This window comes from Berghia stephanieae, chromosome 1 (genome assembly GCF_034508935.2).
Source record: "Berghia stephanieae isolate SIO BIC M18660-M18661 chromosome 1, UCSD_Bste_1.3, whole genome shotgun sequence".
Lineage (NCBI taxonomy): Eukaryota > Metazoa > Mollusca > Gastropoda > Nudibranchia > Aeolidiidae > Berghia > Berghia stephanieae.
Window position 1 is genome coordinate 30,856,851 of NC_088360.1, and position 26,598 is coordinate 30,883,448.

The window sequence follows — 26,598 nt, forward strand, 5'->3', positions numbered from 1 at the left end:
AATATAATTTTGTTTTGGTTTGACATGTGGTTGTATTTCCATATCTGCCAACTTTTCACAGAGCTCAAAACAGGACACGGACACCCGTCACACAATATAGTCATGACCCAAAAGCAGCCAGTATGTTTGGGTTATCATAGTATAATCTAGATTTACAGCCTTCCTTGTTTTAATTTTCTAGTCAACAAATCATAATCCTGGAACATGCAAGGGTCATTTCCATACATATAAATATAAACATACCAATAAAATTATTTTTTTTAAATTTCTCCAGATGGATAAATTGGCCATTATGCAATCCTACATTGGATGTCAAAGGTCATACTTACTGGGAAGAGGGCTGCTGGGCATCATGCCAGGGCTGTACATGTTGGGGAGAGGGCTGCCTAGACCTGCATTGCATTGACCATCACACAAATGAGAAAGAAAGAAAAACCTTATTGTCATGGCTTTCATTAACTTGGGCTGTTTTCTCTCCTACAGTTTTCTTGATCCAGTAAATTTCTAATTTTTTTTTTGTTTTGTTTAATTTGAACATAAAGAACTTTGAAGAATGTCCTCATTGCACCTACGGATTGAAGCTTAAATCCAAGCAACAGAATTCCATTTACACACACACACACAAACATACACACACAAAATAGAAAAAAAAAGAAAACACCACGACCACCAAATGAGTTTATCAGATGTGAGAAGAAAAAAAAAAACAATTTTAAATGGAGAAAATACCCACAAAAGAAAAACTTAAACTAAACTAGAAAGTTTGGACGTCTGATGTAAATGGAGCTCACCTGGAATAGTGGTCCTCATGCCAGCAAAGTGACATTGTGCCTCTCCACCGTACATGAAGAAAGCCATTCTGGCCCAGTCCGACACCTGACACATGTCATGGGAGTAGAAAGAAAGTCATTGAAACATACAGAATGTATGGATGGATTAAAGGCATACAAGATGGGGACTAAATAGCAATGTACAAAAATTAAATATAACAGCATAGAAAAAAAAACCCCAAAATACCAAACACGGAACGTTTCGGGCTTAAAACCCTTCTTCAGCCAACAACAAATACATTAACATATCACTTAAAGTCTGCTGTCTGTCTGGATTTTAAGTGATATATTTGTTTTTATCATTGGCTGAAGAAGGATTTTAAGCCTGAAACGTTCCATGTTTGGTGTTTTGTTCTTTTTCATAGCTATTATGTTTATTATAATTTAACGTGTATGGATTAGAAAGGAAAACAAGATGAAAGTTACGGATTGAATCCGTCAAGATTGAATTAAGCCAATATTGAAACTACCAAACAACCCCCTCAACCCTTCTCCCCATTTGAAATAAGCTTTGAAACAGATTTTAGAGGAAAATATAAGAATACACAAATCAACCTTTTCAAATAGCAGGAAACAAGAATAAAAAATACAAATAAAAAGCTCATCCAAAATGACTCACTTGCTGGTCAGCGGCTGCCCTGGAACATGCCAGAACAAGGCAAATGGCACAGGCTTGGTCAAGCTGAAACAAATGAAAACATCACACAACTCATTACTAGCAAACATTGCATATCACGTGGTGTGTGGTTCATCATCATCATCATCATTAGTGTTGTATATTATGATCATCAGCATTACATTGCTTTCAAAACATTAATGTCAAAATGTCATCCATTTGTTAATAATAATAATAACTTACTATTATTATTATCATTATAAGACAGGAAGTTAAAAAGGAAAAAAATGTAGCAAATACCAGCAACTGTGACCCATGGATAGAAATTTGAACCCAGACATTGATTAGAGGTAAGTGATGGAAAACGAGTAAATGTTGGGGTGACAGGCTTACTTAATGAGGTCATGTGGTTTTGTGGAATGACATTTGGCTTCGGACACAAGGGTCCAGGATTTGAATCCCACTCTCAGCGAAACAAATTTGAGTCCTTGGAAAAGGCTCTTAACTCACATTCTCTCACTGTACTCAGGTTATAAAATGGTCCCTGACCATTAACAGCATTGTCTCTATTGGAAGAAAAAATTGCAATTATCGCCTAACAGGCTTCATGTCTCATCCTAATTGTCAAGTGTTGCTGTTAGCTAGGGACCCCATGTAAAGCACTTTGAGCATGTTTAGTGGCTATTGGGCTTTACAAATGCTCAGAATGTTTTGTTTCAGTGCTGATGGAGACTAAAGGTGAAAAAGGAGGAAAATTTTTAATAATTGCCTCGAGGCCCCAATTTTACTGCCCTTACCCCCCGCTTTAAAAGTAATTGAGATGATAAACTATCTTTAATATTCTAGATAACTTCTGGTAAGTGGAAAACTGCATCTATTTGTTCCACCACACATCAAGTCTCTCACTGCCAGTACATTTGATTGGGGGAAATGTAACTTTTTCAAAGGAGGGAATTCCTCCCCTGACTCTGAAATTGTGGATTTCTGCGGAGACGAGGAAAATCATCATACCTGTTTTTTAAAAAGACCACACAATGCGATGAAGGAAACGAATTAGATATGTCCTCGATACAAATCACAGACTGGCTGTATAAAGAATGCCTACCTTATGAAGACGGAAAAAGGCCTTGACCTGCTCCGAGTCCGGCCCTCCACATTCTAACAACAAAGACTTCAACTGTTCGACTGGCCTCAATTTCTGTACAATGTGAACGCCGTGAGTGCTCAATACAACAAAGCGACGAGGAGGAAATGCATGCTGGGTAACCACACATGGTGGATCTGTGATGTGACGCATGGGAGATGAGGAGGAGGAGGAGGATGATGATGATTGGGTAGTGATTGACCTAGATGCAGGGATGATGTCGGCTATTGACGGCACCTCTTCTATAGCCCACGTTTTTCCACCACAAGAGATGATGGTCTGGTGGAAAAAAGACATGTCAAAATCAGACCTTTCAATTACAAATGCTTTTTAAAGAGTGTTAGAAAGAAAATCAATTTTTAAATAAAATAAGAATAAAACAAATAAGTATAACCATTGGATGACCCGTCAAAAATCTTATTTGATTCTTATCAGTGCTGATGGTAAAAAAGGAGAAATATTTTGGTCTATTGCCAATTGTTATTTTTACTAAACTAAACTTGATCATTTCCATAGTACTTGAAAAGACTGAATGTATGAATGTATACCAAACCAAGATATTATATGGTATACCGACTGAATGTATGAATGTATACCAAACCAAGGTATTATATGGTATACCTAAACTAATTGTAGGGGGAAAGAGAGGGAGGTGTCCCAAAAGCCTGGTTGTAGAACATTTGGGAACATTATCTATCCCAGGTGCTATCATCTAGTAGTCATTGGGTTGCAGGATCTGTTAGATCTTACACAAAGTACTTTATGAAAGATTAGCATCTTATCCAAATGGTAGCAAGCAATTACTATTGTCCATCTAACACAACAGATAATGGGATAAACTCCAGCTCACAATGGAACGGCTCTAATGGACTATCTTTAAATAAAAATTGAGAGCCAAAATGTTCATGTATCAAAGCATCCCAGCACTAATTCATTCACAATCAAGATATAAAGTAAGGGGGGAGAGGGAGAAAGATAGAAATACTTACATGAGCTTCCATAAGTTGTTTCTGGAAGGGAAAGGAGTCGGGACTGATGCACCACAGAATATCTCTGTCCTGACTTTGGGATGATACCAGCATGAACGTGTCTGGTGAGAAAAAGACACGATTGATCTCTTAAACCTTAAGATTCAAAATACTTTAGCCATGACAATGTCAAAGGTCAAGGGCAAATCGTAAATGACAATTCTAGGCATGGAGAATAGTATTTGGAGTCACATGATACAAACATCTTTTATAAGAAGAGCCAAATTCTGACACAAGAAGACACTGTGTAGTTTTTTCGGCATTGCCTGTGGATATGTAGCCATGGTTATGTGTTATACAAATGATATGTCTAGGGCCATTCACACTATGGATTTTACGGTTATACACCATACAAATGATATGTCTAGGGCCATTCACACTATGGATTTTACGGTTATACACCATACAAATGATATGTCTAGGGCCATTCACACTATGGATTGTACGGTTATACACCATACAAATGATATGTCTAGGGCCATTCACACTATGGATTTTACGGTTATACACCATACAAATGATATGTCTAGGGCCAGTCACACTATGGATTTTACGGTTATACACCATACAAATGATATGTCTAGGGCCAATCACACTATGGATTTTACGGCTATACACCATACAAATGATATGTCTAGGCCATCACACTATGGATTTTACGGTTATACACCATACAAATGATATGTCTAGGGCCAGTCACACTATGGATTTTACGGTTATACACCATACAAATGATATGTCTAGGGCCAATCACACTATGGATTTTACGGTTACACACCATACAAATGATATGTCTAGGGCCATTCACACTATGGATTTTACGGTTATAAAACCATACAAATGATATGTCTAGGGCCATTCACACTATGGATTTTACGGTTATACACCATACAAATGATATGTCTAGGGCCATTCACACTATGGATTTTACGGTTATACACCATACAAATGTTATGTCTAGGGCCATTCACACTATGGATTTTACGGTTATACACCATACAAATGTTATGTCTAGGGCCATTCACACTATGGATTTTACGGTTATACACCATACAAATGCTATGTCTAGGGCCAGTCACACATGGATTTACGTTAACACCATACAATGAATGTCTAGGCCATCACATATGATTTTACGCATACCATACAAATGATATGATGGATTTTCCACACTTCTAAGCAAGTCAATGTTTGTCATGCTGATTTAAATTTATGCTTGAACCATCATGTCTAATACTGGAGGTGTCGTGACCTTTGAAATCAATCAAATCTCACATAACACAAATTAATCTTTGACGTTCCTTTAAACAAAGAGCTAAAATACATGGATCACCATAAGACCAAATCATACGACCTGCTTATTTGAAAATTTAAAAATTCATAATTTTTAGGAGATATAAATTGCAGTCGCCATAATATTTAACGTAACAGATCAACAATTTGTTCTCACAATGATTAGATATCACTCCAAAATCCTTATAATTATCTAGTCTGGCAATAACTTTTATTTTCAACCAGTTTTAATGATTTAGAAATGTTCATGAACGTTTTAAATTGGAATAAAAATTTTGTAATTCGAAGAAATTTTAGTAGAACTAGGCAGGTCTGTCTGTATGACTCAAAATACAAACCAACCTCCCTAAAGACCCAAAAATCACAAACCAACCTCCCTAAAGACCCAAAAATCACAAACCAACCTTTCTTGTAGAAAGCTGTATGCACACTAGTTGGTCTTTCTGGTGTTGACGTGGCTGAAAATCCTGGAGGCAGCCGGACGTGGATGAGGCCGAGGGTACAAGGTCTGTGATCCAATTGTTTCGAGGGCACCGTGGAGAAGTAGAGACGCACACCTACAGAATGACACAAATCAAATATCAATACAAGTGTCCTGTCTATATCAATACCCTGCAAGACGTTTTTTATTCTGGCCAAAAGTTTAAACACGTGTTTAATCCAGAGTCTGACACAACTGTCCATTTGACATGAATTTGACAGGAGCAGAAAGATAGAAAGACACGTCAATCAACATAATGCACGTCATAAGAAATAAAGAAAATTTACAAATTTACCAGTTTCTGTGATGGCGACAAGATGGACACTCTCTGCTTCTCTGTTTGTAATGGCTGATATGTGCATGATGGACTTGAAATTGGACTTCTCTATTGTTCTATTGAAGAATAAAAAAAAGTGTGGGTCGGGCATTTGTATCAATAACGATGAGAAATATAGGGTATAGAGAAGTGCTGGATGAAGACAGAGAATAAAAATATCATGAAGCCAGAGAGACAAACTCGAGATCCAATTGAGAAAGAGAGACACCGGTGAGTGGTTGTACTAGCTGGCTAGATAGCTCAGTGGCTAGTGCAACAGCTCTCCAATCTCTCTCTGTGTCTGAACCAGATGAAGGGTGTCGTATCAATTGGATCATGAGGTTGGCTCTCTAACACCGTGATATTTTTATACTTTGTTTTCATCGGGCACATCTCTATACTCAATTGTTCTATTAAACAGGAAGAGAAAAAAAAAAACAAATAAATATAAAACAAATTTGAACATGGAAAAGTTGAGTTCCCTGCAATTGTCAATTTGGGATGTAATTTAGGTGACCAGCAATGATTATAACAGAGTCGATGACTCCCAGAAATCCGTGAAAGTCATATCGCTTACATCAGCCAGAGGAAGTCAATTCCATCGTCACATGACCGATGGGAACAGGGGTTGGAGATTGGCATCGACTACGGATTGGGACGACACCATTTTTGGGTTTTTTTACTTAGGAAATTCAAAATTCAAAATCAAATGACATAAGACAAGATATCCTACCTTGCAATTGCCGAGGCAGAATTCAATATGGAAGCCTGAGACTGATAGGCCACTTTACTCAATCCTTTCTTGTTCTCACCGAGATCAAAAACCTGATGGTGACAAACATGGTGGGGATTACTTATAGATTCTATTGCAGAAACACGACTGTGGTTGTCATTGAATAATGAAACAATGCAAAACTGATTAATAAAAGAATATAAAAAGTACCGACCCCACTTCAGCAAAATCAAAAACAAAAATAGCATTGATAGAACATACTATAACGAATATGAACTTAAATTAAATATGGTTCATATACTTTAACACAAGTATATAGTTCACCTTGTCGTACAATAATGGTTTTATTAAAGGTGCTTTGGAATGAACTTCCCGAGCACATCAGGAAAATCTCAAATTTTAATGTTTTCAAAAATCATATCCTCTCATGGAATGGCCAGCCATGCAAATGTAATATTTGTAATTAATCTAACCGTACATATATGTGTATATATGTATATATATATATATATATATATATATATATATATATATATAATATATATATATATATATATATATATACACACACAGATACATATATACACATATAGATAATATATATATATATATATATATTATATATTATATGTCACAACAGATACATATATACAATATAGATATATATATATATATATATATATATTATATCTATGTATATGTGTGTGTATATAAAATAGTAGTATTATTTGTGTATATTAATCATTATAAATATTATATAGAATTATAATATGATTTATATATGTGTTATATGTGTAAAGGTATATATATAGTACTATATATCATATATAAACATTTTAATCCACAATAAATAATATTGATATATATATGAATTAATAAAGAATATAAAATAAATATAAAAAATATAAAAAAAATATATGTTTAATTAAGTGTATATATGTATTTTTACTGTTTAGGTATGTTACTTTTTCTTTGTGTGTCATGATTGGAATCTTGATGAGAGAATGTTTTTAAGGGAAAATCTATAACTATGTATTTTTATGCACTATGTGTTAAAACCTATGTCGGTCAAAGGCTTCTATTAGCCTGACTACATTATCTATGAAACATTTTTTAAATGCCGACAATAAATAAATATTTGAATTGAATTGAATTGAATACAAGAAAAAAAAAAAAAAAAAAACAACCAAAAAAAATTATTTGTTTTTAATTCAAGGATCATACTTAATGTATATTTCAACTGTTTCAGGCCTTACCTGAATAGACCCATTTACCTGAATTGACCCATTTACCTGAATAGACCCATTTTGTGTTCGGGCATATAGAATTCCCCGGGAGTCATCAATAGAAATTTGAACCAAAGCATCTGGAATTTGAAAAGTAAAATCTTAAACATGCACAAAAGTGAAAATTTTCACATTAAATGAGACAAAAAAAACATAAAATAGACACAACACACCACACCACACATCTTGTTCATCATTTCATCGACAGACCTACATGTCATCTCAACCCAACCGTCTGAACTTTTTCACATCCATCATCCCCCCACCCCCCTCTACACACACACACACACACATACACACACACACACACACATACACACACTCACACACACACACTAAACCAACCAGAGCTAAAAAATGTAAAAGAGAAATAGACCTCAATAAAAAATGATAAATCCAGAAATTAGCCACTATGGACGATAGACTTACCGTCTTCCCCAAATGAGAAGTTGAGAAAAGAAGGGACTAGAAATGAGAAAGAACTGGTGGAGTGGTTGACTTTGTAGCATTTCTCACTGAACCAGCCATCTCTTGCCTGGGGAGAAACATCAATGACTAAGAGAATTACATTCACCACATTTTCTATTCCATACACAAACAGGACACAAACTAAACATTCTTTATTTTTGTATTTTAAATAATAATATTTAACTTAATTTAATTTAATTGAGCTTTATATAGCGCAATATCCACTAAATGTGCTCAAAGCGCTTTACAAGGGGTCCCTGGTCAACAGCAACAGTTAACATGTTGGACGGGACATAATGCCTGTTAGGTGATATTACAATTTTTCGGACAATGACAACGCTGTTAACGGCCAGGTACTCATTTTACACCTGAGTACAGTGAGAGAATGTGAATAAAGAGCCTTTTCCAAGGACTCAACTATGCGCCAAGCGCGAGGCTCAAAACCAGGACCTTCCGATCCGAAAGCGAGTGTCATACTACTAGACCACATAGCCGCACTTTTATAAGAAAAATCTACTCCACCCTAATGATCCAAGCTGTAAATTTCCATCCAATAGAAGATTTACAATGGCAGGGCTGTCAAGTCAAGAGGCAAAAATCGACTGAAATTTTACACAAACGCTTGGACTGGCCAATATCTGAGCACTGAACCCCAGGAAAAGAGACATCATTTACCTACTTTTTTTCCCATTCTGCAGATGATTGGTAAATATATAGAGATGTTTAACACACAGAATTCCATAAATATACCGGATATTGTCAACCTTGCATATTCAAATGTTTGTGGAATTTCTTTGTCCCAGTAGCTGACTTTTCGCACAGATCAGCCTGGGTACTCACTGTCAAGCTTGCATTGGATTCCTAACAAAGCCCAACACTGTTGGATCAGAAAGATTGGTTGATTTTATCCATTGTCAATGGAACACAAATAAAGAAAAGAAAATTTGAGACCAACAACAAGAGGTGTTGACTTGAGACAGATTCCACTGTATCTATAAAGTATAAAGTCAGTTTTCAGACAGTTTTGTCTCTAATCTGTCAATGAGTCATGAGGTGAAGTAAAAAGATTTTCATCTGATAAAACTGAATCTGAAATCAGATTTTTAACAAACAACATTCAAGCAATGCTAGGAATACGGAAGCTTTAATTGAATTAACGAAGACAGATGATGTGGTGGACATTTTGGGTTTCCCCTTTGTCAACAAAACAAAATGAATGAAACACCAAACACAAACCAGAGATGTTAGTCTTTATCGTTTCATTCATTGTAGGTTTGCTTATTTTTTTATTTGGGGGGGGGGGAGATTTATTTGTAGTTGACAGAGGGGAAATTCAAAACGTCCACATTATCTGCCCCCCCGCATCAGTTGACTTTTTAAATTTATTTATTCCAGCTTCAAACAGCAACATGTGCATTGTAAAAAGGTGTCAAAGTTCAAGACAGAAAAAATGTCCAACTGACCTGATAAACCAGTTCATACAGACATCCGTTCTTCCCAGCCATAAAAACACGGCCATTGTCACAGCCTACAATTGATGTGAAGTAAATGCCGTCCGTCGGAATGGAGAATAACGGATCTGGCAACAAGTGCATTTCTCTGGACGACGGATCATCTCCAGCACCTGCCACAAAACAACCAACAACACACAACAATATTATCCATACACATCATACCTGCCACAAAACAATCAGCAACACACAACAATATTATCCATACACATCGTACCTGCCACAAAACAATCAACAACACACAACAATATTATCCATACACATCGTACCTGCCACAAAACAATCAACAACACACAACAATATTATCCATACACATCGTACCTGCCACAAAACAATCAACAACACACAACAATATTATCCATACACATCGTACCTGCCACAAAACAACCAACAACACACAACAATATTATCCATACACATCGTACCTGCCACAAAACAATCAACAACACACAACAATATTATCCATACACATCGTACCTGACACAAAACAATCAACAACACACAACAATATTATCCATACACATCGTACCTGCCACAAAACAATCAATAACACACAACAATATTATCCATACACATCATACCTGCGACAAAACAATCAACAACACACAATAATATTATCCATACACATCGTACCTGCCACAAAACAACCAACAACACACAACAATATTATCCATACACATCATACCTGCCACAAAACAACCAACAACACACAACAATATTATCCATGCACATTGTACCTACCACAAAACAACCAACAACACACAACAATATTATCCATACACATCGTACCGGCCACAAAACAATCAACAACACACAACAATATTATCTATACACATCGTACCTGCCACAAAACAATCAACAGCACACAAATATTATCCATACACATCATACCTGCCACAAAACAACCAACAACACACAACAATATTATCCATACACCTCGTACCGGCCACAAAACAATCAACAACACACAACAATATTATCCATACACATCGTACCGGCCACAAAACAATCAACAACACACAACAATATTATCTATACACATCGTACCTGCCACAAAACAATCAACAGCACACAACAATATTATCCATACACATCATACCTGCCACAAAACAACCAACAACACACAACAATATTATCCATACACCTCGTACCGGCCACAAAACAATCAACAACACACAACAATATTATCCATACACATCATACCTGCCAAAAAAAAACAATCAAGAACACACAACAATATTATCCATACACATCATACCTGCCACAAAACAATCAACAACACAAAACAATATTATCCATACACATCGTACCTACCACAAAACAACCAACAACACACAACAATATTATCCATACACATCGTATCACAAAGATTTAAAGTTTATTTTTGACAATTTGCCAATACAGCACAAAATTTAAACCAAAATGACTTATTAACAAAGCCAATACAATCATATTATTATTATTGTAAATAAACAAGAATGTTAAAAAAATTACTTATCACTGAGAATGACGACGATGATGATGCTCCCCCCCCCCTTTATTTTTTTGTTCTGCAGTATACAATGATTTGTGTACACTATAATATAATTAATCATGGACAGTTTTCATGACCTCAGTTGTCTGCAATTGTCCATTTTGACTTAACATTGGGACATAGATAGATTTGTCATAGCATTCAATGATGTGTGAAATCGTTACTTGACAAGCTTTTTGAGATGATGTAATAATAAGGTCTACGTGATTTTCATATTTTATTTCTATTTAGTTTGAGATGAATTTTCTTCAGCTCACCTACTTCATTACGACAGTAAACCAAAAAACACCACAATGAAAAGTGAAAAATAATTAACAATTGTTCCTGAATCATTGTTGGATAAATAAATAATAATTAGAGAATAGAACACGAAGGAGAAAACACCACATCTTGATGGAAGGCATTGCAAAGTCTCAGGATTGAGAGTTTTTGCCAAGATGAGGGTCATTTAAATAGATCGATATATGAAAAGCTGAGTTTTCCACCAAATTTTTAAATTCAAGTTTATCCAGAATACAACAGTTTAAAACACCTTGACCCTTACCATCCATTGCCTTGGAAAAACTGACTCCCAAAAGAACGATATCCACAGACGTAGCAAGACACAGTAAATGTTGGATGTGAGGCTGAAATATTCCTATAGAGTAAACAAAAAATGCATACATCAAAAGATGGCACATGTAAATCATAGTTTCGGAGGTAAAACAGAAAAGTCTATTTGAAGTCTTGAAATATGACGTAAAAAATGTCCTTAAAAACAATGTATTTAAGATTTCTTTGAATTCTCTCTCTAAACAATAAACCGTTCCTCAATCCTATAAACTTGTCAACATAGAACATATTTTTAGTAATCTACTAAAATAGAAAACCTCTTTATAGCAATCATTCTAATCTTTAAAAATTATATATGATTTTTTTGTTTGTTTGTTGCTTTAGGTCTCTTCCAACACAATTGAGGTTATATGAGAGACCGCTGAAACAAAAAAAACAAGCAATCTAACAAAAATAGTACAAATGTCAATCAAAAGCATAACCTAAAGATATCATAAGCTAAATTATAAATAACCAAGAACAAACAGGCAGAGGATTTACAGGAAAAAAAATATCCCCTGTCAAAAATACAATCACAAACCAAAGAAGCAGGATAGGCTAGTAAAGAGAAGAAGAAACGACATCACTATCGGATCGTACACCCATGCGAACATCATAGGTATATGATTCAAGGGTGATGCTCCCATCCAACCACCCGCAAATTATATATGATCATAAGGATATAAAATGAATGCATATAAGAAGATATATTTGTAGGTAGGGGGGGGGGGGCGGGAAAGAAATGGTAGATACAGCGATATTGCCTTATCAACTGGATTTACAAGTCATTATCAAAGCACGTTACTTGTGAATCCAAACTCATTCAAGTCATACCTGGTTTTGGTTTCAAAAGTGAGGCACAGAGAATTGCTTCGTTCAGTCCATCAAAATACGCCAGATCTGACCTAGGAAGACAAAAATATCCAAACGATAAAAATAAAGGGTAGCTTGTGCCAGCTTACAATAAAAACATTCAACATTTTCATTCATTAATGCAGGGCAGTGGCTGTAAAAAACATTGACATTTTCATTCATTAATGCAGGGCCAGTGGCTGTAAAAAAAACATTCAACATTTTCATTCATTAATGCAGGGCAGTGGCTGTAAAAAAACATTGACATTTTCATACCTTAATGCAGGGCAGTGGCTGTAAAAAAACATTGACATTTTCATTCATTAATGCAGGGCAGTGGCTGTAAAAAAACATTGACATTTTCATTCATTAATGCAGGGCAGTGGCTGTAAAAAACATTGACATTTTTATTCATTAATGCAGGGCAGTGGCTGTAAAAAAAACATTGACATTTTCATTCATTAATGCAGGCCAGTGGCTGTAAAAAACATTGACATTTTCATTCATTAATGCAGGCCAGTGGCTGTAAAAAAAACATTGACATTTTCATTCATTAATGCAGGGCAGTGGCTGTAAAAAAACATTGACATTTTTATTCATTAATGCAGGGCAGTGGCTGTAAAAAACATTGACATTTTCATTCATTAATGCAGGCCAGTGGCTGTAAAAAACATTGACATTTTCATTCATTAATCAGAGACGCCAACTTTAAATTTGGCTCACAGGAGTTTCAGACACCACTCGTAGGAATTTCAATGCCAAAAGAGGAATTTCCGCACACAAGAAAAAGCAATTGGAATGGTATTTGGCATTGTGTTTACATATTGTATAGTTCTAAATAGATAACTGATTAGGATTATATTATGATACTTAAACACATTGCCAAATACAATCCCAAAGTTTCCTTATTTCAAATGAAGTAAAGCTCCAAAACCTAATGGTAGAGATTGTAGAACTGGTGGTAGTGAGGATGATGTGGTGTTGGTGTTGTAGTAATGGTGGTAGTGATGATGAAGATGTGATAGTGGTTGTTGTTGTAGTAGTAGTAGTAGTGATGATGATATGGTGATGGTGCTGGTGGTGGTTGAAGTAGTAGTGGTAGTGATGATGATATGGTGGTGGTTGTGGTTGTAGTTGTGGTGGTAGTAATGATGATATGGTGGTGGAGGTGGTTGAAGTAGTAGTTGTAGTGATGATGATGTGGTGGTGGCATAGTGGTTGTAGTAGTTGTGGTCGTGATGATAATGATGTGGTGGTGGATGTTGTAGTGGTGGCAGTTATGTTGATGTGGTGGTGATGGTGGTTGTAGTACAAATGGTAGTGATGATGATGTGATAGTGGTGATGTGATTGTAGTAGTAGTGGTAGTGATGTTGATGTGGTGCTGGTGGTTGTAGTAGTAGTGGTAGTGATGATGTGGTGGTGGTGGTTGTAGTAGTATTGGTAGCGATGATGTGGTGGTGGTGGTTGTAGAGTTAGTGGTAATGATGATGTGGTGGTGGTGGTGGTTGTAGTAGTATTGGTAATGATGATGTGGTGGTGGTGGTTGTAGTAGTATTAGTAGTGATGATGTGGTGGTGCTGGTTGTAGTAGTATTGGTAATGATGATGTGGTGGTGGTGGTTGTAGTAGTATTAGTAGTGATGATGTGGTGGTGGTGGTTGTAGTAGTATTAGTAGTAATGATGTGGTGGTGGTGGTTGTAGTAGTATTGGTAATGATGATGTGGTGGTGGTGGTTGTAGTAGTATTAGTAGTGATGATGTGGTGGTGGTGGTGGCTGTAGTAGTAGTAGTGGTAGTGATGATGCGGTGGTGGTGGTTGTAGTAGTATTGGTAGTGATGTTGATGTGGATGTGGTGGTTGTAATAGTGATAGTAGTTGTAGTAATAGTGGTAGTGATGATGATGTGGAGGTGGTTGTAGTAGTATTGGTCGTGATGATGATGTGGTAGTGGTAGTTGTAGTAATAGTGGTATTGATGCTGATGTGGTAGTTCTGGTTGTAGTAGTACTGGTAGTGATGGTTGTAGTAGTAGTGGTAGTGATGATGTGGAGTGGTGGTTGTTGTAGTAGTGGTAGTTGTAGTGATGATGATGTGGTGGTGGTGGTTGTAGTAGTATTGGTAGTGATGTTGATGTGGATGTGGTGGTTGTAATAGTGATAGTAGTTGTAGTAATAGTGGTAGTGATGATGATGTGGAGGTGGTTGTAGTAGTAGTGGTCGTGATGATGATGTGGTAGTGGTAGTTGTAGTAATAGTGGTATTGATGCTGATGTGGTAGTTCTGGTTGTAGTAGTAGTGGTAGTGATGGTTGTAGTAGTAGTGGTAGTGATGATGATGTGGAGTGGTGGTTGTTCTAGTTGTGGTAGTTGTAGTGATGATGATGTGGTGGTGGTGGTTGTAGTAGTAGTGGTAGTGATGATGTGATGCTGATGGTTGTAGTAGTAGTGGTAGTAATGATGATGTGGTAGTGGTGGTTGTAGTAGTAGTGGTAGCGATGATGTGATGCTGGTGGTTGTAATAGTAGTGGTAGTGATGATGATGTGGTACTGGTGGTTGTTGTAGTAGTGGTAGTTGCAGTGATGATGATGTGGTGGTGGTAGTTGCAGTAGTAGTGGTAGTGATGACGATGTGGTTGTGGTGGTTGTAGTAGTAGTGGTAGTGATGATGATGTGGTGGTGGTGGTTGTAGTAGTTGTGGTAGTGATGATGTGGTGGTGGTTGTAGTAGTAGTGGTAGTGATGATGATGTAGTGGTGGTTGCAGTAGTAGTGGTAGTGATGATAGTTGTAATACTAGTGGCAGTGATGATGATGTGGTGGTTGGAGGGAGGGAGGGCATTCTTGGAACAAACTGACCTCACCGGAATTTGACGGAAGCTGCCCGGAGCCCGGAATTTTTTGCTTCAGACCGGAGTTTTTTCCGGTGAAACCGGAGTTTTGGCATCACTGCATTAATGCAGGCCAGTGGCTGTAAAAAAACATTGACATTTTCATTCATTAATGCAGGGCAGTGGCTGTAAAAAACATTGACATTTTCATTCATTAATGCAGGCCAGTGGCTATAAAAAAAACATTGACATTTTCATCCATTAATGCAGGGAAGTGGCTGTAAAAAACATTGACATTTTCATTCATTAATGCAGGGCAGTGGCTGTAAATTCCATTTTGATGACATTTGACAGGATTCCCCAAATCCTGGTCCCTATTCATTCCTTGATGTTATCCGCCCCAATTTCCTTTGTCTTTCAAGGAAACCAGATTCAAGATTGGCACAAATTATCCTCTTCACGTTGTGCTAACCCATAGGTGAAGGAGATCCCACTACATATACGTCACTCTACATCACCTACACATTGAAGAAGCCAAACTAGCAACAAGTATGTCAACACTGAAAATGATTGCTGTGTGCCTAAGCCTAAGGACAATAGAATTAATTTAATCAATCGGTGTCTCCTGTTTTGGTGGTTTTACTGGGGACGGTATTCTAAAAGTAGCACAACAAATGAGACACACAAATTTAATCTTGAAATCAATTGGTGCTGACTGAATGTACCGTCAATTTGACACCACGTCCCCACACACATTTCATTTTGCCCTAAATTTGAAACATTAATCTTACTATTTTGTGATAAATTTTGAAGCTACGATCTGATGGGATTTTTTTTTGGTTGTAATTTTGACAATGTTGTAATGCTCCTAAAAGAAATGACATTATTTTTTGTTGTTGTAAATTTTCAATCTTAATGACGTGATCTCTTTATTGTAGGAGTCCAATGCTACAAGGATGTCCTCCAATTCCAGTCACAATAACATATCTCTTCTTTTAGAACTGAATAATAATTCTTAAATGTACTTACCCGTCTTCATATTTCCATAAGAAGATGTCACTGTCAATGGTGAGCCAGGCTCTTTCAATCTCAGGAAACAATCCCATCAAACAATTACATTGGATGCCTTCAATTTCATTAAGGACAAAATTAAAGATTTTTTTTCAACTTTTAAAACAAGGTTCGAACCATAAAGAATCCGATGATGCTGTGATATGAAAAAAAAAAAACAAGTATTTGAAATTTTTGTCAGAAAACCTGTCCTTCAAATACTTAGTAAAATGACCCTCATCTTGTCAAAAATTCTCAAACCCGGGACTTCTCAAGTTTCAAGTTTTGGAGTTCTTGCCAAGATGAGGGTTATTGTAACCGATCAAGTTTTTTGACCAAAATTTTTAATTATGTTTTTTTTTGGTGATTTTAATTAGAATACATAGTTCTGAGGCATAAAAAAATGGAAGTCCTCAATACGTCTGCTTGTTTCAATTAATTCTAAACATGTCACCTGGAAGAATTAAAGAAAAGCATTTTAAAAAAGGATACGACCAAATTGTTCAACTAATTCTGGTGGCAGAGGAACGGTCTTTTCCACCTGGAGCTCTGAGAGGGAATCGAGACCGACGCCCACTTCTGCCAGACTGGGATAATCAAGGTCATGGAGTCCACTCAAACTTGGCCCGGCTGAAATGAAAAAAAGAGAAAAAAAAAAAAAAAGAGTTAAAATTAAGAAACTACAGTATAATACCAAAGAAATAAAGAAAAATTAAAACAGAATAACATAGAAAGAAAATAAAGAGAGAAACCAAACAGAATGCCTCGCTCACAATGTAGTTGAATATATTTCAAAACAGATAAAGTATGTTAGAAAAACCCTTTATCGCTTTTAAATAAAAGAATTTTCATTAAATTTCTTTTCTTTAAATAAGTGGAAGTATAAGGCTATGTTTTATAGTAAAAATCAAAGAATATCGGCTCCTATTGAAGGCCAGTAAATGCAGATAATTCACATGCATATTTATCTGGAATAGAAAAGCTAATCTTAATCAGGGATGATAATGGCAATTTGTCCAAAAGGATAAAATTTATCAGGCCATCAGATAACCTAAACACTGGTGAAAAGACAAAAATATAATAATAATAATAGTTGGAAAGGGGTGGGTGGGGGGGATAGAACTAAATTGTTTGTTACCGTCTGGTTGAATATTCAGCAAATCTCTCAATCCCAAGTAAGACTTGTCATCCTGAAGATGTTTATCGACCAATCTGCCAGCTTTGTCCAAAATGTCTTGAAGGGTAAGAGGGGGGAGGCCAGAGCCCATCAACATCATTTTCTGAAACAATGAATTCATGAAATAAATGATAATAATGATTATAATAATGATAATCTTTATAAATCAGAGAGGCAATTATGACAGGTTACAGCTCTTTTTATGTTTTATAAAAGGGACACACACAAGACAAACATAACACGGCGTCTAAACTGCACTATAAATCTGACCGTTTAGTTTCCCGCTGTTCCGAGCGCCGACGTAACCTCACCCGACAGGTAACCGGGGTCAACAGCAGTCAGCCGATATCAATTCCCAGAACGTAGATTTGACGTGCATTGGGTGATACCAATGGATGATTTCCGTACCAATTAACCTCACGATCTTCGTGACGATGCAATTCCACCCAAATGCAAAGAATTCTCGCAGACCTCCTCTTTCCATGGGTCCAATTTTTATTTCAATATCTCCAGTACTTATTCCACAAGCCGTGATTCAAATTCACATATTTTTCTATAACATTTAAATAAAATTACTTGTAATTACCTCAGGATTCTAAAAAAACGTTGCTATAAACTTCAAATTTTTTTTGGTGTGATTCACAAGGCACAAGTTTTACTACGAAATGAGGTAAGTTTCATTTACTCTTCAGTTTTCATTATTTTGTAATGATTATTTTTCCGCGGTAGGTCAGGTAATAATGATATTACCTCTTTAGCCTTGTTCTTGAAACGTAATATTTCGCTGCGGTTTTATTGTTAATTGTATTTTTATTTTTTATTTTTTTCAATGATGAGTTAATTTGATTTTTAAATTGCATAATTTGAATTATCTTGCTAATGTTTAATTTTAAATGACATTGTGTGTTGGGCCTCAACTTAGCTCAACTGCTTGTTAGAATTTTCCTGCCCCCCCCCCCCCCCTTTCTTTCACCAAATTGGGTGAAGTATTTGGTTTTTCTTTTGCCAAATTTTATGCACGCTGTTATGTATGCATGGATATGAGAAGTAATACAGAGTGTTTTAAAACTCATTTTATTCATTAATTCACTATATCATTGCTTACATCGCTCAGTCAATTTTGAATTTTCTCTTACAGCATGGACCACACAATTGCAAGTCATAACCAAGCAGTGAATTCATTATGTAGGACATGTGGTATGATTTGTTTAACACAGAAAGAGAAACGTGCCCGCAAGAAACCATTTAAATGTTCAAATTATTCTAATGACATTCTTTTAGTCTATGGGACTGACACGGCATTGGACAAGCAAGGAGCACACTCATAATTTATGTGTAAAAAGTACACATTATAAAGCACATTGAACACACGACTCATTAGCTTCTTTGTATTTTCTCATTGCCAAGACGCTAATAATAAATAAATCAACCTTGAAACGGGTTGCACTTGCATGTTTGATATCGACAGAGTAGAATATAACAACAAACTCCAAAACGCAGGAGAGACTTTCAAATCTCATGCACGAGCCACTCACCCTCAGGGATGGTCTTATTGCCTCTGAATTGGACAGAATACCGCATTACACAACAGGCTTACCACAGCAGATCATTCATTGGCAACCACTGCCACAAATACTTACAAGAAAAAGTCTACACTTACAATTATCCAACAAACAAAGAACTGCACCCACGACCCACTCATCATTGACGACGCATGCAGTATTGGATTAATTTTCGACAATATAAACAAGGCCTATAGTCATGTGCACAACTTTATATCACACACAAAATCGATCAAAGAAGACACGATCCAATATATTCAAAGTGCAATAAAACATTACACGGATACATACAGAAAATATTTTCCAAACAAAAAATCCCAAAAACAACACCTCCTTGAGTACCAGTGCATACCACACATCACTCAATAAAAGTTTGGACTTAGACTTCTTGGAGAACAAGGCACAGAGACCTGTCACCAAACAACAGCAAAATTGGAAAAAAAGAGCATCCGGCATTATCAATGATATGAATAAAATGCGATTTGCCATCAACGCAATGCAGTTAAAGACCAGCCCCAAACTACACTGACGAGTTTGAATGCTCGTAGCTGATATATTTTTGTTGAGGAAAAATACGTTTTTTGTGAGGAGAAGTATTTACATCTTGTCTTTATAATACATAAAATTCAGACAAATCCATAGCAACGTTATTTTTTCTCTAATTTTTGAAATGTTGCACCCGCTATATTTTTTGTGTAATTTGTTACCGTTCATTGATAACTTATATTGAGAAATCTAGTAATACTATGAAAAAATAAAAAACACACAGTAAAAGTAGAAAATATAAACTTTTATACCAAGTAGTGATATTTCAACTCATACAATATGGGTGTCTAACAGACAATAAAACAAAACATTGTTAAATTGAGTGAAACGGCAATCCCCGTTAGGTAAATTCCTCTCGGTGATTGACCGCTCAATGTGACCGGGTCAGCAGGTGTCAGGAACGGGATACCGTCTCAACTAAACTGTTGTCGTTGTGTACGCTGTGATAAATCCAATCTCACTCTTTTTCTCTCCCCCCCCCCCCCCCCCTATACCCTCCCCCGTTTCAGGGTTATCCGATGTCAACAAAACAAGATGAACGAAATGCAAAATGCAGATCGTGAGAGGTTGGTGTTGATAAATGACACGTATAGACCCATGATATGCTGGGCCTTGTGGTCCAGTAAGCGTGGTTTGTGATGCTTGTGCAGCTATAGCTATGTGGTATGGCACACTCACTTTCAGATCAGAAGGTCCTGGGTTTTACCCTTGCTCTGCATATAGCTGAGTCCTTGGAAAAGGCTCTTTATTCACTTCCTCTCACCGTACTCAGGTATAAAATGAGTACCTGACCGTTAACAGAAAGAAATTGTAATATCGCCTAACAGGCGTCATGTCTCGTTCTACGTGTTACGTGTTGCTGTTGGTCAGGGACCCTTTGTAGCGCTTGAGTACATTTAAGGGGATATCAAAATTGTGCAATATAAAAGCTCAAGTTGTTTTTACACAAGCATCCAACATCCAATGCCTGTAGTCCCAACGCTCCCTGATGACACCAACGCCAACATCCTCCATTATTTATACTTGGCAGGGATTTCCCACTTTGTTCCTCTGTTTGTTTTCCCCCTGAATCTGAAATTTAGATCTGAAAACAACAATAATTTTTGTTTTGATATGATTTTAACTCGTCTTGGAATTCGTGAAAAGACTTACTTATAAAAATTAAAAACAAATGCTGATGAGTGTAGACTCAAATCTTTCCACAACGAATGAATGGTTGGAAGAAAGTGACGAGATTTGCATGCGTGCTGAAATCACTGCAAACACCTGAAGAGTTCCAATTTGACTCCTTGGTAATTGATGATCGGTCAACTCCTTGGCAACTGACACAATCTATTCCCATTTACAAAGTGACAAGATATCGTTCTAATCTAATAGAGCGACACCTAACGCCCACGCAACACTAGATATCGCTCTTTTTTACACCTAACGTAACACTACACTAGATAAAGATATCACTCATTTATTAATTGCAAAAATAGTCATTAAAACCATAAAAAGGAAAACATCTGGGGAGGCCTTCCGAAAGCTCCTCATGCTAGGCTAAGGGAAACAACCCAAATATTCCCTCAACCAACCCTAAGAGCTTAACGGGACTTTAAATAAATGAATAATTAACAAGTTTAATAATAATAATAATATAATAATAATAATATAATAATAATAATAATAATAATATAATAATAATAATAATAATAATAATAATAATAATAATACTTTATTGCATCCCAAACAGGAAATTTTTTTGACAGACGTGTTATACTTTACACAATAAGATAAAAAGAATCGAAATACGATGTATATATTGAAAAAAGGAGCAGCTCCATAACCAGAGCCGCGCTTTATAATATGAATAATTTCAACACTGTAAAATAGTTAAAACTCACTATAAATTGAAAATTGAAAAGATTGCAAAACAGATAAATTAATAAATTAATATTTACATTTATTTGAAAGTAAAAATGCGAAATAATTATATAAAATGAATATTGCCTGTTGTTATTGTTATAAAGCCGACGGCTGGAAAGCAGAAAAGATTTTCGGTGTCTCTCTGTTGAAATAGAGAAAGAGTGATCACTCCTTCCTGACACAATAATTTTCGTAGTGTTTTTATGCACCTCCGTTGACAGTGTATCTTAACGGATCGTTTTTATACACCTCCGTCACGCATGCGAATTCCACCCAATTTCATTAGCGATATTGTGTTTCTGTATTTGGACATGGCGAATGTTATATTGTGACATCTGTAGGATGTTTTTGTCAATAAATTTATATAAAAATAATAATAATTTAAAAAATCGAAATATAAAACCAGAAAATAGAAGTTGCATTGAAGGTAAAATAATGTTTTAGAAAGACCTTATTAAATGTGATGAACAGTCAGGTGGCTCCGTAGCGCAGTGGACAAGCTGTCCGACTCCAACCTTAAAAGTCCCGGGTTCGATTCCCATTGTTGACTTTTTTTCTTTCTTTTTTCAAAAACTTTTTAGCATTAGGGAGTTTAATAGAAATTCTAAATGTACCTCACACACTTGAAACCAATGTCATATGAAAGAGCTGGCAACACAGATTACAAAACAGTTTGAATTTTGTTTCTATCTTGATTAGAAATGTAGTTACGGCAGTTCAAAGTCTGAAATTTCAGATCGATTTTTACCCCAAAATTACCATTGCAAAGTTGTGACCAAAATCGTGTGATGTTAATAAAAAATGGTTAAAACAGTCAATATGGAGTTCTTACCATATATTGTATACCAAAATGTTCGTCTTATCGAGGACAATGCATTTACATTAATAAAGAGGAAGATAAACATTTCAAATTAACACATTATTACATAATATGACGCAAATGTTACATAATCAAAAACTTGGCTAGACGTAAGAAACAATTTGCTCTATCACTTTTGGATTTATCCCCAATATCTCAATGAAACAATTGCAAATAATTCCCCTCTTCTAATTAATACATAGAGAATAAAAAATGGTTTGAGAGTATTTAAATGAAAAGATATAAACATGTTGTGTAATGACATAATGAGTTTATTTTTACCTATGGCAATTTAATTGCATATAAATAAAATGGTAGATTGAAAAAGTTCAAATAAATTGAAACAGATTCCCTATTATACCTAATTAGAAGGAAAGTTCTGGCTTTTAATACTTTAAAAAATTCTGCTGAACCACTTTGGGTTTATTGCTATTACGTCATTTGAATTCAGAAAAGTGAGTGGAGCAGGCACTTATGTTGGTAACAACAAGATATGAAGTGAGTAGAAAAGTGCCAGAAGACAATAGAGAATAAAAACATTTTTTTTTTTTCGCGGCGGTGGTGGGGTTTGAACCTGCGACCTTATTGGTACGACAACTCCGCCTGGCAGGTGAGAGCGTGGCTCTACCGTGTGAGCTATCCACGAACACAAAAATATTCGTTTCAAACCCAAAGTCATTTCTAGATCCCTCTCTCACCCACTTCTTGAGATAGCCGATTCGTTCACCACCATCGCGAAGTAATTTTGACCAGCAGTTAAGTTTAATAGCCAATATTCTCATCACAAACATATAACATAGAAACGATTGAGACATTGAGTATGCTCCGGTGTATGGGGTGAATTTTTAATTCAGAAAAGTGAGTGGAGCAGGCACTTATGTTGGTAACAACAAGATATGAAGTGAGTAGAAAAGTGCCAGAAGACAATAGAGAATAAAAAATTTTTTCGCGGCGGTGGTGGGGTTTGAACCTGCGACCTTATTGGTACGACAACTCCGCCTGGCAGGTGAGAGCGTGGCTCTACCGTGTGAGCTATCCACGAACACAAAAATATTCGTTTCAAACCCAAAGTCATTTCTAGATCCCTCTCTCACCCACTTCTTGAGATCGCCGATTCGTTCACCCCATCGCGAAGTAATTTTGACCAGCAGTTAAGTTTAATAGCCAATATTCTCATCACAAACATATAACATAGAAACGATTGAGACATTGAGTATGCTCCGGTGTATGGGGTGAATTTTTAATTCAGAAAAGTGAGTGGAGCAGGCACTTATGTTGGTAACAACAAGATATGAAGTGAGTAGAAAAGTGCCAGAAGACAATAGAGAATAAAAAGAAGTGGGTGAGAGAGGGATCTAGAAATGACTTTGGGTTTGAAACGAATATTTTTGTGTTCGTGGATAGCTCACACGGTAGAGCCACGCTCTCACCTGCCAGGCGGAGTTGTCGTACCAATAAGGTCGCAGGTTCAAACCCCACCACCGCCGCGAAAAAATTTTTTATTCTCTATTGTCTTCTGGCACTTTTCTACTCACTTCATATCTTGTTGTTACCAACATAAGTGCCTGCTCCACTCACTTTTCTGAATTAAAAATTCACCCCATACACCGGAGCATACTCAATGTCTCAATCGTTTCTATGTTATATGTTTGTGATGAGAATATTGACTATTAAACTTAACTGCTGGTCAAAATTACTTCGCGATGGTGGTGAACGAATCGGCGATCTCAAGAAGTGGGTGAGAGAGGGATCTAGAAATGACTTTGGGTTTGAAACGAATATTTTTGTGTTCGTGGATAGCTCACACGGTAGAGCCACGCTCTCACCTGCCAGGCGGAGTTATCGTACCAATAAGGTCGCAGGTTCAAACCCCACCACCGCCGCGAAAAAAATTTTTATTCTCTATTGTCTTCTGGCACTTTTCTACTCACTTCATATCTTGTTGTTACCAACATAAGTGCCTGCTCCACTCACTTTTCTGAATTAAAAATTCACCCCATACACCGGAGCATACTCAATGTCTCAATCGTTTCTATGTTATATGTTTGTGATGAGAATATTGGCTATTAAACTTAACTGCTGGTCAAAATTACTTCGCGATGGTGGTGAACGAATCGGCGATCTCAAGAAGTGGGTGAGAGAGGGATCTAGAAATGACTTTGGGTTTGAAACGAATATTTTTGTGTTCGTGGATAGCTCACACGGTAGAGCCACGCTCTCACCTGCCAGGCGGAGTTGTCGTACCAATAAGGTCGCAGGTTCAAACCCCACCACCGCCGCGAAAAAAATTTTTATTCTCTATTGTCTTCTGGCACTTTTCTACTCACTTCATATCTTGTTGTTACCAACATAAGTGCCTGCTCCACTCACTTTTCTGAATTAAAAATTCACCCCATACACCGGAGCATACTCAATGTCTCAATCGTTTCTATGTTATATGTTTGTGATGAGAATATTGGCTATTAAACTTAACTGCTGGTCAAAATTACTTCGCGATGGTGGTGAACGAATCGGCGATCTCAAGAAGTGGGTGAGAGAGGGATCTAGAAATGACTTTGGGTTTGAAACGAATATTTTTGTGTTCGTGGATAGCTCACACGGTAGAGCCACGCTCTCACCTGCCAGGCGGAGTTGTCGTACCAATAAGGTCGCAGGTTCAAACCCCACCACCGCCGCGAAAAAATTTTTTATTCTCTATTGTCTTCTGGCACTTTTCTACTCACTTCATATCTTGTTGTTACCAACATAAGTGCCTGCTCCACTCACTTTTCTGAATTAAAAATTCACCCCATACACCGGAGCATACTCAATGTCTCAATCGTTTCTATGTTATATGTTTGTGATGAGAATATTGGCTATTAAACTTAACTGCTGGTCAAAATTACTTCGCGATGGTGGTGAACGAATCGGCGATCTCAAGAAGTGGGTGAGAGAGGGATCTAGAAATGACTTTGGGTTTGAAACGAATATTTTTGTGTTCGTGGATAGCTCACACGGTAGAGCCACGCTCTCACCTGCCAGGCGGAGTTGTCGTACCAATAAGGTCGCAGGTTCAAACCCCACCACCGCCGCGAAAAAAATTTTTATTCTCTATTGTCTTCTGGCACTTTTCTACTCACTTCATATCTTGTTGTTACCAACATAAGTGCCTGCTCCACTCACTTTTCTGAATTAAAAATTCACCCCATACACCGGAGCATACTCAATGTCTCAATCGTTTCTATGTTATATGTTTGTGATGAGAATATTGGCTATTAAACTTAACTGCTGGTCAAAATTACTTCGCGATGGTGGTGAACGAATCGGCGATCTCAAGAAGTGGGTGAGAGAGGGATCTAGAAATGACTTTGGGTTTGAAACGAATATTTTTGTGTTCGTGGATAGCTCACACGGTAGAGCCACGCTCTCACCTGCCAGGCGGAGTTGTCGTACCAATAAGGTCGCAGGTTCAAACCCCACCACCGCCGCGAAAAAAATTTTTATTCTCTATTGTCTTCTGGCACTTTTCTACTCACTTCATATCTTGTTGTTACGTTATTTGAACTGACAATTAATATAATTTTATCCCCCCACCCCCTCCCCCCTTCTCTCTCAATGTATGGGGGTGTCAAAACTAATAGAACTTCTTACCATAATAATTATTAAGGCTAACTAAACATATGGGAAAGAAACTTGATGGGAAAGTAAAATAAAATTAAATTAAAGCAATTGGTATTTTTAAAATATCGATATTACAGTGGACTCCGGATAAGACGATGCCCAGGGGAACCGAGAAAAAAATCGACTTATCCGAAAATCAACTTAACCGGAGGGTAACCAAATGAGCAAAAACTCATTTGAACAAAGCAAACCAATCTAGAATAAGTATGTCCCTTCATATCGCGCGGTCTCTGTAGTGGTCGTCAGAGGTTACCCCCAATAGCCCCATAGAGGAATCAGAATACATAACAATCGGAATTTGAGATTTTAAAAAAGCGGAATCAACTTAT

General features: G+C 36.7%; 1 protein-coding gene across 3 annotated transcripts in view; it reads right to left on the reverse strand.

Moving 5' to 3' along the window:
- Nucleotides 1-26,598, reverse strand: part of LOC144971595 (nuclear pore complex protein Nup155-like) — a 53,050-nt gene that overhangs the window by 21,917 nt on the left and 4,535 nt on the right. For 2 of the 3 annotated variants that reach the window (XM_078912664.1, XM_078912678.1), the window contains exons 2-17: nt 17,696-17,837; nt 17,050-17,187; nt 16,537-16,633; nt 12,666-12,736; nt 11,785-11,877; nt 9,659-9,819; nt 8,157-8,262; nt 7,734-7,807; nt 6,442-6,533; nt 5,688-5,785; nt 5,316-5,468; nt 3,580-3,680; nt 2,552-2,869; nt 1,450-1,512; nt 792-876; nt 330-392 (exon numbers count right to left, since the gene is read on the reverse strand). In XM_078912664.1, coding sequence (XP_078768790.1) covers nt 330-392; nt 792-876; nt 1,450-1,512; nt 2,552-2,869; nt 3,580-3,680; nt 5,316-5,468; nt 5,688-5,785; nt 6,442-6,533; nt 7,734-7,807; nt 8,157-8,262; nt 9,659-9,819; nt 11,785-11,877; nt 12,666-12,736; nt 16,537-16,633; nt 17,050-17,187; nt 17,696-17,834 — 1,852 coding nt within the window. In that variant the 5' untranslated portion in view covers nt 17,835-17,837. Of the gene's footprint in view, nt 1-329; nt 393-791; nt 877-1,449; nt 1,513-2,551; nt 2,870-3,579; nt 3,681-5,315; nt 5,469-5,687; nt 5,786-6,441; nt 6,534-7,733; nt 7,808-8,156; nt 8,263-9,658; nt 9,820-11,784; nt 11,878-12,665; nt 12,737-16,536; nt 16,634-17,049; nt 17,188-17,695; nt 17,838-20,994; nt 21,175-26,598 lie in introns of all 3 variants that reach the window. The other variant, XM_078912672.1, reaches the window with a different exon arrangement.